Source organism: Myotis daubentonii, chromosome X (genome assembly GCF_963259705.1).
Source record: "Myotis daubentonii chromosome X, mMyoDau2.1, whole genome shotgun sequence".
NCBI lineage: Eukaryota > Metazoa > Chordata > Mammalia > Chiroptera > Vespertilionidae > Myotis > Myotis daubentonii.
In genome coordinates, this window is record NC_081861.1 from 58,820,436 (window position 1) to 58,835,154 (window position 14,719).

The 14,719-nt window shown below is 41.4% G+C and overlaps 1 protein-coding gene across 1 annotated transcript in view; it reads left to right on the forward strand.

Annotated features, from left to right (window-relative positions):
* TRMT2B (tRNA methyltransferase 2 homolog B) overlaps positions 1-14,719 on the forward strand; it is a 69,630-nt gene that overhangs the window by 15,107 nt on the left and 39,804 nt on the right. Inside the window, exons 5-7 of the mRNA XM_059678658.1 lie at positions 1,156-1,290; positions 2,026-2,125; positions 3,142-3,212. Of these exons, the coding sequence (XP_059534641.1) occupies positions 1,156-1,290; positions 2,026-2,125; positions 3,142-3,212 (306 nt within the window). The remainder of the gene's footprint in view (positions 1-1,155; positions 1,291-2,025; positions 2,126-3,141; positions 3,213-14,719) is intronic.

Genomic DNA, 14,719 nt, shown 5'->3' on the forward strand with positions numbered 1-14,719 from the left:
CAGACAGGTCTATCCAGACAACCCAAGGAATCCTTAAACTTAGTATGCTAACAACTCTGAAATTTTAACTTTAGGCCAGTTATGTCTTCCAAATTCTAGAGCCATATATACATGCCTGTTTCCATCATTGCTTGCTTTTCTGTTGTTCTTACAGCTTTAGCTACGTGTGGCTATTTAAATTTAAGTACAGTCAGTTTTGCTATAATGCTTGTTTTGAAAACGGAAATTTCTTCCAATGGATCGATATATTAGGAAACAATTTGAACATAATACAAATTTCATGTTTGCTTAAGAGTAATTTGGTCCGTGAGAAACAGATGAAAGAAGGAGACTGCACCCAGCTGAACTGAGTTGCATGAAAATCCATAAAATGAACACACACACACACCTCAGACATCTGCTGCTCTCTCAGTTCCATAAGTGTGTTATGAGCCACACCCATTTACATCTGCTGTGAGAAATTTCCATCCCATTCACATGACCCTCCTTTCACCACCTCATGATAACTCACAAGTGGACAGCTACATCTACAAGCAAACTTCAGGTCTTTGTCAGGGCAAAGTGCCATCCTTATTGTAGTAGTTATGCATTTTACAACCATTTCACATGTAAAACTGTACTAGTCTTTTTATTAGGTTTCTATCTTTTCTGTGTATATTACTGATAAAGTTTGGGAATGTGTTCACCCAACCCTATTTTTCCCATGAGCCCTGTGATTTCTTTTGAATGATTTTGCATATGATGTAAGAATGCTTATTTCACATTATAGCAGAGCTGACCGTCTTAAGAAGTTAATTAAAATTAAATAAGGCAAAAAGATTAGAAATTTAGTTCCTCCGTCACATGAGTCACATTTCAGGTGCTTGTGGCTAGTGGCTGCCATATTACATAGAACATAACCCCAAAATAGAATGTTTCCATTACCACAGCAAGTTCTTCTGGAAATTCAATGGTGAGCTTACACAAGAGCTCACGCTTGACCTTTCCCCAACACCTTATTAGGTCTGTTGCTTTTCCATCATTCTGGATTCCTTATCTGCTGAGACCATGACCCAAGTATCTGTGGGGACAACCTTCTCTTATCCTATTTGTTTTCCATCTTTTGAGGTGATACTGCAAAAAGTATTTTGTTTAATTGCTTATATTCTTTTGCAGGTGAAATTTGAAGCTCAGAAGAAAATTTTACAAAGATTAGAGTCTTACCTCCAAATGTTCAATGGATTTAAAGTGACAACAGCTGCACCCAAATCGGAGGAATTCTGTTGTCTTCTCCAACCTATTATACCCTCTGTAAGCCCTCACCTCCTTGTCAGTTGCTGGGGACCAGACACTCTTCTAAGTGATTAGCATGTATTATTGTTTTGTTTACTGTTTACAATCACTCTGGGGGGTAAGCACTGTCATTTTACAGATGAAGACATTGAGAGATTAAGTAATTCACCCAAGGATACATATCTAGAATGTGGCAGAACTGAGATTCACACTCAGGTATATCTGATGCAAAACCCACTTTCTAAACCACTACACTATTACCTCCTTGGAAAAATTGCAACTTTGGAAACCTAAAGAGGCCTCAGAGAGGCAAATTTAATTTATGGCAGAGGTTAGCAAACTATGGCCCTTTTGCCATGTCTGTCTTACTGCTTGATTTTGGAAATAAGGTTTTATTGGAACAGCTGAGCTTATTTATGGATTGTCTATGGGTGTTTTCACATTATAATAGCAGAGTTGAGTAGTTGTGATGGGAATCATATGGACTGCAAAGCCTAAAATTATTTACTATCTGTCTCTTTAATGAAAAAGTTTGCTGACTCCTGCCTTATGGCCAGGTTGGAACTCCTTTCTACTGTGAAGTTTCTATAGCGGGTCTTGATCTCAGTCATGGACTTTCACCTATGCCTTACTTTCCAAGCAAGCATCACTTAGTTGTCCTAATCCAGAGAACATTATTTCATTCCCTGTATTGTTGCCCTCCTTGGTCTCATTTGACCTGTTTTCCCTTTTCTGCTCTTCTGCCTCCTCTAGCCTGTCATCGATGGCTACCGAAATAAGTCCACCTTTTCTGTGAACCGAGGTCCAGATGGCAATCCGAAGACTGTGGGATACTACCTTGGAACTTGGAGAGGTCAGTCAAATGGCCATGACTAGTAGAAATAACAAACCAAGAACTGAGAAGAAGGGAATGGTGCAGAGAACAGTATCAGTGGGAGTGTAGAGGAGTAGCAAATGCAGTGGTCTTAAAGGACTAGATCAAATTGGAAGTCTTTGATGCTGAAATTGATCACAAGGTTAATTTTGGATATTTTTTTGTGGGTAGTCATTATATTGATAGGAATCACAACCCTCATTCTTTCTCCCTCTAAAAGGCATATGCTTGAACCTAGTAAGTACTTAGTAAATGTTAATATTGCTGCTGCTGCTCTCTCATCATTATTGTCATTGTCATTATTTTGTGCTACTTTCTGTACTGGGAAGCAGTCTCCTCTTTACTGAATTACCTTTTATATTTCATAGCCCCTTATCCCTGAAAATTAGAGCTTTCTCTGATAAATTGACCTTAAAAGAATAAATAGGGGAGATGTTGGTGACGAAAATCATAATGGCATATTTCTAAGACTTAATTCCATTATCCATTCCCAGATTCCATTCCTGAACTTTGTATTTGCCCATTTTCAATAAATCCACTTGAAACATCATCGTTTTATATTAGTCACACTGTTTAATATCCATATGTCTTAAACTGCAGTTTGTTAGGGCAGGCACTTGGCTCCCCCCACCACCTGTGTACAGAATTAAATGAGCATATGATGTTATTGTTCTATTTTTCAGTAATAGAAAAAAAATCCCATTATATTTTATTTCCATTTTAAATTCTAAACAGAAAGTAGATGTTCTCATATTGCGTATCTATAGCATGAAATAAAATATTGCATACTAGCTTCATTAAGAATAAGCTTCTTAATGGCTAGACTGGGAAATAGGTTTTCTCTAAAAAATAGCTTTGAGCTTGAAGTAGGTACTTTGCTTATCCATATCTGCATATGCCTCTTTGAAGGAGGGAATTTGAGTTGCCAGACATTTTCTTTTAAATAATATTTTCGGTTAAAAAATTTATAAATCAAATTATTTTTCTTTCCATAGACAGAAACATGGTCTGTGTGCAGTCTAACCATCTGAAAAACATCCCTGAGAAACACAGTCAAGTGGCCCAGGTAATAAGGAATTAAGGCTGGTTGAAGATGACCTGGGGCATTGCAGTCTGGAATAGCAGCCTCCCTGACATTTTAATAATAGAGCTGCTTCAGGGGAGGTGAGGCTCTGTTCTGAAAGCATACTTCTTAATGTGTAGAGAACATTGCTAGTGTTTAATTTCAGGGAGGGTGGAAAGGAGAAGAGAAAACTGCATCAGTTATCACAAATGTCAGACATCTGAGGAATTTTAATAGGAGGAAATTATTAGGAAAGAGAGGTACTGCTGAGGGCAGTATAGCAAGTGGCAGGTATCTGAAATATTTGGAAGGCTAGTATTTTCAGCAGAACAGAATTGAGAACTATCATGAGAGATGTTGTAGTGGTGGTAAGGCATTTCCATCAGGAAGCTGGCCTCTGAAATATTTTTATGTCCTTTTGTTTCATGCACCTACTATTTACTGAGTGCCTATTATGTGTTAGGCACTGTGCTGGGTACTGGGGATCTAATAGTGACTCAAATAGACATGTGCCTACCTTCATGGAACTTAAGGCAAAAGCCCTACTCGTGATGACTAAACATAACTCCCAGCTAACATTCTTATTACCTGACTATAGGCCCGATGCATGAAATTCGTGGATGGGGGGTGGTCCCTCAGCTCAGCCTGTGTCCTCCTGCAATCTGGGACCCCTTGCTCCTAACTGCCTGCCTGCTTGCTCCTAACTGCCCACCTGCTCGCTCCTTACCGCTTGGCTCGCCACCCCTTACCACACACCTGCTCGCTCCTTACAGCTTAGCTTGCCACTCCTTACTGCCTGCCTGCTCGCCGCTCCTTACCACCCGCCTTCTCACTTCTTACCGCTTGGCTCGCTGCTCCTTAGTGCTGCCATGGAGGCGGGAGATGCTCCCGCCACCACCACTATGCTCGCCAGTTGTGAGTCCAACTTCTAGCTGAGCAACGCTCCCGCTGTGGGAGTGCACTGACCACCAGGGGGCAGCTCCTGCATTGAGCGTCTGCCCCCTGGTGGTAAGTGCACGTCATAGCGACCAGTTGTTCCGGTCGTTCCGCTGTAACGGTTACTGGGCTTTTGTGTGTGTGTATGTATATGTGTATATATATATATATATATATAGAGAGAGAGAGAGAGAGAGAGAGAGAGAGGGAGAGAGAGAGAGAGAGAGAGAGAGAGAGACTAGTGGCCCGGTGCATGAGATTCGTGCACGGGGGGGGGGGGTGTTCCCTCAGCCCAGCCTGTACCATCTCCAATCGGGGACCCCTTGGGGGATGTCCACTGGGATCAATCCTAAACCAGCAGTCAGACATCCCTCTCACAATCTGAGACCGCTGGCTCCTAACCACTCACCTGCCTGCCTGCCTGATTGCCCCTAACTGCCCTCCCCTGCCGGCCTGATCTCATCCTCAACTGCTCTCCCCTGCCTACCTGATCTCACCCCCAACTGCCCTCCACTGCCGGCCTGACCTTGCCCCTAACTACCCTCCCCTGCTGGCCTGGTTGCCCCAACTGGCCTCCTGTGCTGGCCTGATCTCGCCCCTAACTGCTCTCCCCTGCTGGCCTGATCACCCCTAACTGCCTCTGCCTGCCTGATCGCCCCTAACTGCCCTCCCCTGCTGGCCTGATCACCCCTAACTGCCCTCCCCTGCCAGCCTGATTGCCCCTAACTGCCCTCCCCTGCCGGCCTTGATCTTTCCCCCATTTGCCCTCCCCTGCTGGCCTGGTTGTCCCAACTGCCCTCCTCTGCCGACCTGATCTCACCCCCAACTGCCCTCCCCTGCTAACCTGATCTTGCCCCCAACTGCTATCCCCTGCCAGCGTGATCGCCCCTACCTGCTTCTGCCTGCCTGATCACCCCTAACTGCCCTCCCCTGCTGGCCTGATCTCACCCCCAACTGCCCAACCCTGCAGGCCTGATCTCACCCCCAAGTGCCCTCCCCTGCCAGCCAATTTGGTTCTGATTGGTTGGTTTCTATGCCAGTCAGAGTCAAAAGCTCCACCTCCTAGGCAGCCATTGACTCCTCATAGTTCACCCAGATTTGGTTCTGATTAGTCAGTTTCTACACCAGTCAGTGTCAAAAGCTCCATCTCCTAGGCAGCCATTGGCTCCTCGCAGTTGACCCAGATTTAGTTCTGATTGGTCAGTTTCTATGCCAGTCAGTGTCTCCAGGCCTATCTCTGGGCCTGATCAGAGAGGCAGGGCTGATCAGCAGCCCCTGGAGAGGCTGGGAGAGAAACAGAGGTGCGGTTGCTGTCAAAGCCCAGAGAGAAAGAGAGACGCAATGGCTAATCAACAGCTGCCATGGAGGCTGCAGATCAAACCCTTCCTCTCTCTCTCTGGGCCTCTCTCTGGGCCTTATGCACAGCCGCCCTCGGTAGTCAGTGCTGGGTCGCTGCACTTGCACCCGCAGCAGTCAGTGCTGGGTTGCACTGACTGCAGGACTGACTTCTGGTGTTCGGTCGAGTTTTTGGTCGGTCATTACAGACCCTGGGTTTTTATATATTAGGATAATTCTTACCAGCACCCACCCTCTTAATAATTCAGGTTTCTGACACTTGGGTAATGCCTTCTGACAGAACACAACATGACCTCCAAGAGTTCCCTGCTGGGACACAGCTCCCTTGGTAAGATAGTCTTTAGAAATCTCCCTACATGACCCTTGTCAGCTTCTTCTCCCATTCACTTCAAGAATTCTTCTAAACTCTTAACCTCTCCTCAAATTTCCTACCTCATTGCCTTTACCCTTGCTCTTGGCAGATGAGCATCCTTGATTCTTCCCTGGAAAATTAAAGCTATCAGCCCTGGCCAGTGTAGCTCAGTTGTTTGGGCATTGTCCCATGCACCAGGAGGTTGCCAGTTTGATAGCCTGTCAAGGGGTTGTGGGCTTGATCCTCTTTAGGGGTCATGCAGAAGGCAGCTGATCCATGTTGTGCTCTCACATTGATATTTCTCTATCTCCCTCTCCCTCTGTCTCTAAAAACCAATAAACTATTCTTAAAATAAATAAATAAAATAAAAAATTAAGATTAAACTTACTAAAAAAAGAAAATTAAGGGATGATAACTCCCTTAGCTGCTTTTCCTGCCATCTACCAACTCTGCTGAAATTTTATTCCTCCTCCCTTCCTATCAGTTGAAAGGCTGTTGGTCCTTTCCCTATCTGATGCTCTCCTTCCTTAAAACACCAACTTGAAATCATCTCCTTTTCTTAGGATCTTGCTCCTTCATAACGTACCCTCTTTCTCCTGTTTCTTTTTTTTAAAATATATTTTATTGATTTTTTACAGAGAGGAAGGGAGAGAGATAGAGAGTTAGAAACATTGATGAGAGAAACATCGATCAGCTGCCTTCTGCACACCTCCTACTGGGGATGTGCCCGCAACTGAGGTACATGCCCTTGACCGGAATCGAACCTGGGACCCTTCAGTCCGCAGGCCGACGCTCTATCTACTGAGCCAAACCAGTTTCGGCTCTCCTGTTTCTTTACCTCCTTCCCCTCACCTCCATCTGCTCCTTTCCTTTAGTTTATAAACATGTTAAATATATCTAATCTTTTTTTAATCTGTTCTTGCTTCTGCCCTCAACACTCCGTGGAACTTGATCTTACCAAAGTCATCAGTGCCTTCCATTTTGCCAAATCCAATGGAACCTTTCTGCTCCTAACTTGCTCAATTTTTCTCTGCCATGGGCACTGCTTATTATTCTCACTTCCCTCCTTGAAACACTTTTTGTTTGGCTTCTGTGATAACATTTTCTGATGGCTTTCCTCCTATCTCACTGGCTACTTCTTAGTTTTTCTCATGGGGTCTTTTCCTCTTCTCCTTTCCCACTATAAGTGTTGGTGTCCCCCAGGGCTCTGTCCTTGGCCTTCTTTTTGAATATATTCATGGGTGATTATACCCAACTATAGCTGATGACTGGAATGACCACGGTAAATTGACAAGTCCTAAACTTATACAGTTGACCCTTGAATAATGTGGGGATCAGGGGCACCAACCCGCCGTGCAGTTGAAAATCTCCAGATAAGTTTTGACTCCTTCAAAGTTAACTACTAATAGCCTACTGTTGACCAGAAGTCTTACCAATAGCATAAATAGTTGTGTGTAGTAGTATTATATACTGTATTCTTATAATAAAGTAAACTAGAGAAAAGAAAAGGTTATTTTTTAAAATCATAAGGTTTGTGAGTTTTTTTTCAAATTGTTGCAAATTTCCCCAAATTATCTAATATATTTATTGAGAAAAACCTGAATATAAGTGGACCCACACAGTTCAAACCTGTGTGGTTTAAGGGTCAATTATATTTGCATTCCTGCTCCCTCTTGAGCTTTAGGAGGCTGCTGAATGTCCTCACCTAGCTGTCCTGCAGAGTTCTTCAAATCAGCATTGCTTTAGATCAAAGTTTCTCAACCTCCACAGTATTGGCATTTTGGGTTGGATAATTTTATTTTTGTTAATCCTCACCTGAAAATATTTTTTTCCATTGATTTTTAGAGAGAGTGGAAGGCAGTGGGAGAGACAGAGAGAGAAACATGGATTGATTGTCTCCCACACATGCCCTGACTGGGGTCAGGGATCGAGCCTGCAACTGAGGTACATGCCCTTGACTGGAATCAAACCTGCGACTCTTCAGTCCCACCCTTCAACACTCTATCCACTGAGTCAAACCAGCTAGGGTGGTTGGATAATTTTTTTTTAATATATTTTATTGATTTTTTACAGAGAGGAAGGGAGAGGGATAGAGCGTTAGAAACATCGATGAGAGAGAAACATCGACCAGCTGCCTCCTGCACACCCCTTACTGGGGATGTGCCCGCAACCCAGGTACATGCCCTTGACCGGAATCGAACCTGGGACCCTTGAGTCCGCAGGCCGACGCTCTATCCACTGAGCCAAACCGGTTTGGCTGGATAATTTTTGTTGTGTGGGGCTCTTAGGTACATTGTAGGATGTTTAGCAGCATCCCTGACCTCTACCTATTACATGCCATTAGTTGTGATAACCAAAAATGTTTCCAGATGTATTGATGTATTTTGGGGGGCACAGTCACCCGTAGGTGAGAACCAGTGCCCTTAAACGAAAGTTATATTCTTCTCTTTTCAGATGTGCTTCTTTTATTCTCACTTTATTAAATGGTAGCATCATGTACTAGAAACATGTGTCATCTAAGTCTCTTCTGTTCTATTACTTTTTGGCTTCTGTTCTAATTCCCCCTTCCTCCTCAGCCACATTTAATCATTCTCTAAGTCCTATCAGTTTTCCTTTCTAAAAATACCTTGACTTCATCCTTTTCTCTCTGTTTTCACCGCCATCATCACCAGCACCACTCTATTCCAAGCTACTATCCTCTCTCGCCTCCAAATTGGCTCCACTAATTCCAACCCTCTGCCTCCATGTCTCCACACTGCAGCCAGAGCCATCCTTAAAATGCAAATGAGATCATACCATTCTCTTTCTTAAAATTCTGCAGCAGTTGTCCAATAGCTTTTGAAATAATTATTTTTTTATTTTGGAGAGAGGGGAGGGAGGGAGGGAGGGAGGGAGAGTGGGGGAGAGAGAGAGAGAAGAGAGAGGAGAGAGAGAGAGAGAGAGAGAGAGAGAGAGAGAGAGAGAGAGAGAGAGAGAAACATCGGTGTGAGAGAGAAACATGGATTGGCTGCCTCCTGTATGCTTCCTACTGGGGATAGAGCCAGCAACCCAGGCATGTGCCCTGACCAGGAATCAAACCAGGGATGCCACTGTTAGATACTGAGCCACACCAGACAGGACCCCGATAAAGTTTAAAATAAATTTTAAATTCCTTACATTTTCCCTTAAGGATCTTCATGATAAGGTCCCTAGTCTCATCACCTGCCACATCCTCACATTCTTTCCTCTTTCCATTTGTATTGAACCAGAGGTATACTGCCAGCCTATCTAATTCCTGCCGGAGGCTGCCCTCTTTCTAGAATGCCCTCAGTTTTCTTTGCCTGGTTTTTACTTATGCTTTGCATTCAAAGCATCAGATTCTGTAGAAAATCTTATTTGACTCCTCAGTCTGATTAGGGATTCTCATTGCATATCTTCTGTTGTAGCACTTGTTACACCATATTGCATTGTCATGTCCTGGCGCTTCCCACAATGGATGTGGAGGTAGTAGCTGTGTATTATTTAACTTCGTAGCCTAGCATTTAACACAGATTCAAACACATAGTTGGTCCTTATCAAGTGTTTGGTGACTGAATATCTCTTTGCAATATTTACCCAAGTTTCTAGCCTTTTCAGCTTTTGTTGGGCAAATTTCTACCCTCTACATCCATCCAGACAAATTCCTCTTCCCTGCAGAATTTGTTTTGGACCTAAGATCCAACCCAGTAGATACTTAAATACAGGCCAGATGCCCATTGAAATAATAACAGTATCAGATAGACAGACAGACAGAAGACAGACAGAGAGCATGTGCTGTGCTGTTCTCAATTTGTTTGTACCTTTATTTCCCTTCCCCTATTACTGGTCGTGTCATTCCATTCCATTAAGATCATAGAATAACTCTAGTCTGCCCCAATTTGAGGTTTAAATATATTAACTCAGAATGTGAATTTTATGGGAGTTGTCAGAGCACCAAAAATTAGAAGGGGGTCTTAAATATTATCAAAAAAATACACATACATAGTTTTAAATGTCAAATAATACTAATAGGTTAGAAAGGAAAAATGGTGCTCTTCTGTCCCACCCCTCTTACCTTGAGTCTTGCTCCTGAGAAACAAAAGCCATTATTGTAGCTATGTCTTCTGGTGTTCATATTTCTAAATAGTACATTATTATATTCTAATATATCATGATTTGTCAAATTTACAGATTATATGTTGACATCCAGTTATGACATGTAAGAATTTATCTCTCTTATTTTGTCTCTCCTCCCAAACTACCTGTCTTCTATTTTTATAGCACAATATTTAATGTTTATATTGTTATGACTATGTAGATATTCACTCCTGAGCCAACTAGGTATACTAAGATTTTATTTTTCTTTATTGTACAAATTTTTCTTTCATTTTATATAATGGAAAATTAAAAATATTTGAAAGTAGAGAATGATATAACACACCAAATATACCCATTACCACCTTCAACAACTTACCAAAATGTGTCTAATCTTATTTTATCTATACTCTCATCTACTTTCTACCTTTAGATTAGTTTGAGGCAAATTTCAGACATTATATTATAAAAAATGTAAATACTATACTTGAGCGTGAGTTCTAAAAGAAAGGACTTAATTTTTAAATGTAACTCCATACTAGAAATAAATGTTTATCCCATAATATCATCAGATGTCCAGTAAATGTTCAGATTTTATGCTGATTTATCTCATAAATGGTTTGATTTTTTATAGTTGTTTGTTCAGTAGTCAAACAGAGTAGACAGATTGTGTTTAATTAACATGTCTCTTCAGTCTCTCTTAATTTGTAACATCCCCCTTAATTCATTTTTTTGTCCTTGTAATTTATTTTTTGAAGAAACTGGTTTGTTTTCCTGTGGAGATTCTCACATTCTGGATTTTGCCAATTGAATCCCCATGATGTCACTTTTTTCCTCTGTCTCCTGTGTTTCCTATAAACTGGTGGATGTGGTGTGTTGATTAGATTTAGGTTTGATTTTTTTTTTTTGGTGTGATTGTTTTTGTGAATATGTGTCTCATGGGCTCTCTGATGTTAAGATTGAACCGTGGATTCAGGTGTCATCAGCCTGTTCTCAATCATTAAAAAGTTTTCCATCAACTTTTCACCTACTGGTTTTAGCAGTTATTGGTAATCACTGTCTCTAGATCCATTATTTCATGAGGCTTTGTAATGCATTGATATTCTGAGTCTATCATGCCCTATTCATTTGTTTTGGTATAATTATGAACTCATGGACTATTAATAAAATTGATATGTTTTAGTCTACTACAGATACTATTTTTGGTACTCAAATTGTTACATTTTTGGCCATTTGGAACCTCTTTAAGTTGCCTCAGAGCTCTAGATGGCTCTGGTAGTTCTGGAATGATAATTCTAGCCCATCTAAGACTATTTTCTGCCTGAGACTTGCAGTCAGCCATTTCTTCAAGGAATTCTTTTTTTTTTAATTAAATCTTTATTGTTCAGATTATTACATTTGTTCCTCTTTTTTCCCCCCCATAACTCCCCTCCTCCCAGTTCCCGCCCCACCCTCCACCCTCACTCCCCACCCACTGTCCTCATCCGTAGGTGCACGATTTTTGTCCAGTCTCTTCCCGAATCTCCCACACCCCTTTCCCCCCCAAGAATAGTCAGTCCATTCCCTTTCTATGTCCCTGATTCTATTATAATCACCAGTTCATTCTGTTCATCAGATTATTTATTCACTTGATTCTTAGATTCACTTGTTGATAGATGCATATTTGTTGTTCATAATTTGTATCTTTACCTTTTTCTTCCTCTTCCTCTTCTTAAAGGATACCTTTCAGCATTTCATCTAATACTGGTTTGGTGGTGGTGAACTCCTTTAGCTTTTCCTTATCTGTGAAGCTCTTTATCTGACCTTCAATTCTGAATGATAGCTTTGCTGGATAAAGTAATCTTGGTTGTAGGTTCTTGGTATTCATCACTTTGAATATTTCTTGCCACTCCCTTCTGGCCTGCAAAGGTTCTGTTGAGAAATCAGCTGACAGTCGTATGGGTATTCCCTTGTAGGTAACTCGGTTTCTTTCTCTTGCTGCTTTTAAGATTCTCTCTTTGTCTTTTGCTCTTGGCATTTTAATTATGATGTGTCTTGGTGTGGTCCTCTTTGGATTCCTTTTGTTTGGGGTTCTCCGCGCTTCTTGGACCTGTAAGTCCATTTCTTTCACCAGGTGGGGGAAGTTTTCTGTCATTATTTCTTCAAATAGGTTTTCAATATCTTGGTCTCTCTCATCTTCTGGCACCCCTATAATTCTGATGTTGTTACGCTTGAAGCTGCCCCAGAGGCTCATTTCTTCAAGGAATTCTTATCTCTTTTAGTGGGAAATTGTATTTGAAGCTCACAGTATGGGTGCCAGGGAGTGCTCATTTATATTGGGTTGGTCATATTTCAAAGACCTTTGTAGTACACAGGGAATATTTTTTAAAGAGAAAATATATCATGAGTTCATAATGATATCAAATTAGTGAAATCAAATTTAGAATTGTAATTTTTACTTAAAGCCTTTGCTTTTTATATATATTCTTTAAATACGTATATTTAAAGACCTTTTTATTGATTTTTAGAGAGAGAGGAAGGGAGAGGATAGAGAGTTAGAAATATTGATGAGAGAAACATCCTGCACACCCCCTACTGGGGATCGAGCCTGCAACCTGGGCATGTGCCCTGACCGGGGAATCCAACCTGCAATATTTCTGTGCATGGGATGACACCCAACCAACTGAACCACACCAGCCAGGGCTGCTTTATATTTTTATTTCTTGTCTCTCACAATACAATTTAGTCCTGACAAGATTAGTTCAATTACTTTTTTATTTCATCCATATATATAATTTCAGAATAACAGTACCAATATTATTACCAAAAAAGGATTACTGAAAAGAGCTCAGGGTTTCTGTCTAGTGTCAAATCATTGTGCCTCTTGCAATAATTTCTTTGTGGTTAAGCCACTAACTTAATACTTGAAACATAGGTGTTTTTGTTTTGTTTTCATTTTGCTTGCTTTCAATTTGTATGGGTTGATTATTTTTCTTTTTAAGTTTTGTTTTATAATTAAAAAAATATGTTTACATGGTTCCAGAGATAAATCTGCAAAATAAAGACTCATTTAAAGTAAGTCTTTCAGCCTGGCGGTTTGGCTCAGTGGATAGAGCATCAGCCTGTGGACTGAAGGGTTCTGGGTTCGATTCTGGTCAGGGCGCATGCCTGGGTTGTGGGCTTGATTCCCAGTAGGGGGCATGCTGGAGGCAGCCAATCAATGATTCTCTCTCATCATTGATATTTCTATCTCTCTCCCTCTCCCTTCCTCTCTGAAATCAATAAAAATATATTTTAAAAAAATAAAGTAGTCTTTCATCTCTGCAGCCTTTACCAAGTTACAACCCTCCTTCTATGGGTTACAGTTGTTATTCATTTTTGCTTATTTTAAGAAACAAAAACATATTTGTATTTCCCCTTTTCTTAGCTGAAAGGTAGCTTAATGTGGACACTGTTCAGCACCTTGTTCAGATTATTACAGTTGCTCCTCTTTCCCCCTGCATAGCTCCCCTCTACCCGGTTCCCCCGCCCCCCCCCCCACTTTTACACCCACCCCACCGTCCTCGTCCACAAATGTACAATTTTTGTCCAATCTCCTCCCGCACCCCCACATCACCTTCCTTCAGAGAATTGTCAGTCCACTCCCTTTCTATGCCCCTGAGTCCATTCTATTCACCAGTTTATTCTGTTCATCAGATTTTTTATTCACTTGATTTTTAGATTCACTTGTTGATAGATGTGTATTTGTTGTTCATAATTTGTATCTTTACCTTTTTCTTCTTCTTCCTCTTCTTAAAGAATACCCTTCAGCATTTCATATAATACTGGTTTGGTGATGATGAACTCCTTTAGCTTTTTTTAATCTGTGAAGCTCTTTATCTGACCTTCAATTCTAAATGATAGCTTTGCTGGGTAGAGTAATCTTGGTTGTAGGTTCTTGCTATTCACCACTTTGAATGTTTCTTGCCACTCCCTTCTGGCCTGCATAGTTACTGTTGAGAAATCAGCTGACAGTCATAGGGGTACTCTCTTGTAGGTAACTAACTGTTTTTTTTCTTGCTGCTTTCAAGATTTTCTCTTTGTCTTTTGCCCTTGGCATTTTAATTATGATGTGTCTTGGTGTGGTCCTCTGGATTCCTCTTGTTTGGGGTTCTCTGCACTTCCTGGACTTGCAAGTCTATTTCTTTCACCAGGTAGGGGAAGTTTTCTGTCATTATTTCTACACCTCCTACCGGACTCAATGCACTTTTCTCTTTCCTTCTAGTTGTAGAATTTCCACTCAGCCAGCCTTCCTGTGGTTCTGGATGATACTTGTTTTGTCTTTTAGTTGTAGTTTTAATGTGGTTGTGCACGGCAGCAAGTTCAGGTGTTTACCTATGCCGCCATTTGGTTCACACACTATATATATATATATATATATATATATATATATATATACACACACACACACACACACACTAGAGGCTGGTGCACGAATTCATGCACAGGTGGGGTCCCTTGGCCTGGCCGGCTATTGGGCCAATCAGGGCTGGCCAGCCAGGGAAGGGATCATGGGAGGTTAGCTGGCCATGGGAGGTTGGCTGTGGGAGTACATTGACCACCAGGGGGCAGCTCCTGCGTTGAGCGTCTGCCCCCTGATGGTCAGTGCGCGTCATAGTGACCGGTCTTAATGGCCACTTAGGCTTTTATATATATAGATACTTCATTTTATAGCTGCATAGTTCCATATGGTATGATGGATTTTACAACTTTTAGGTTTTTCTTGTCATTTTAAATATATTTTCTTTGATTTCAG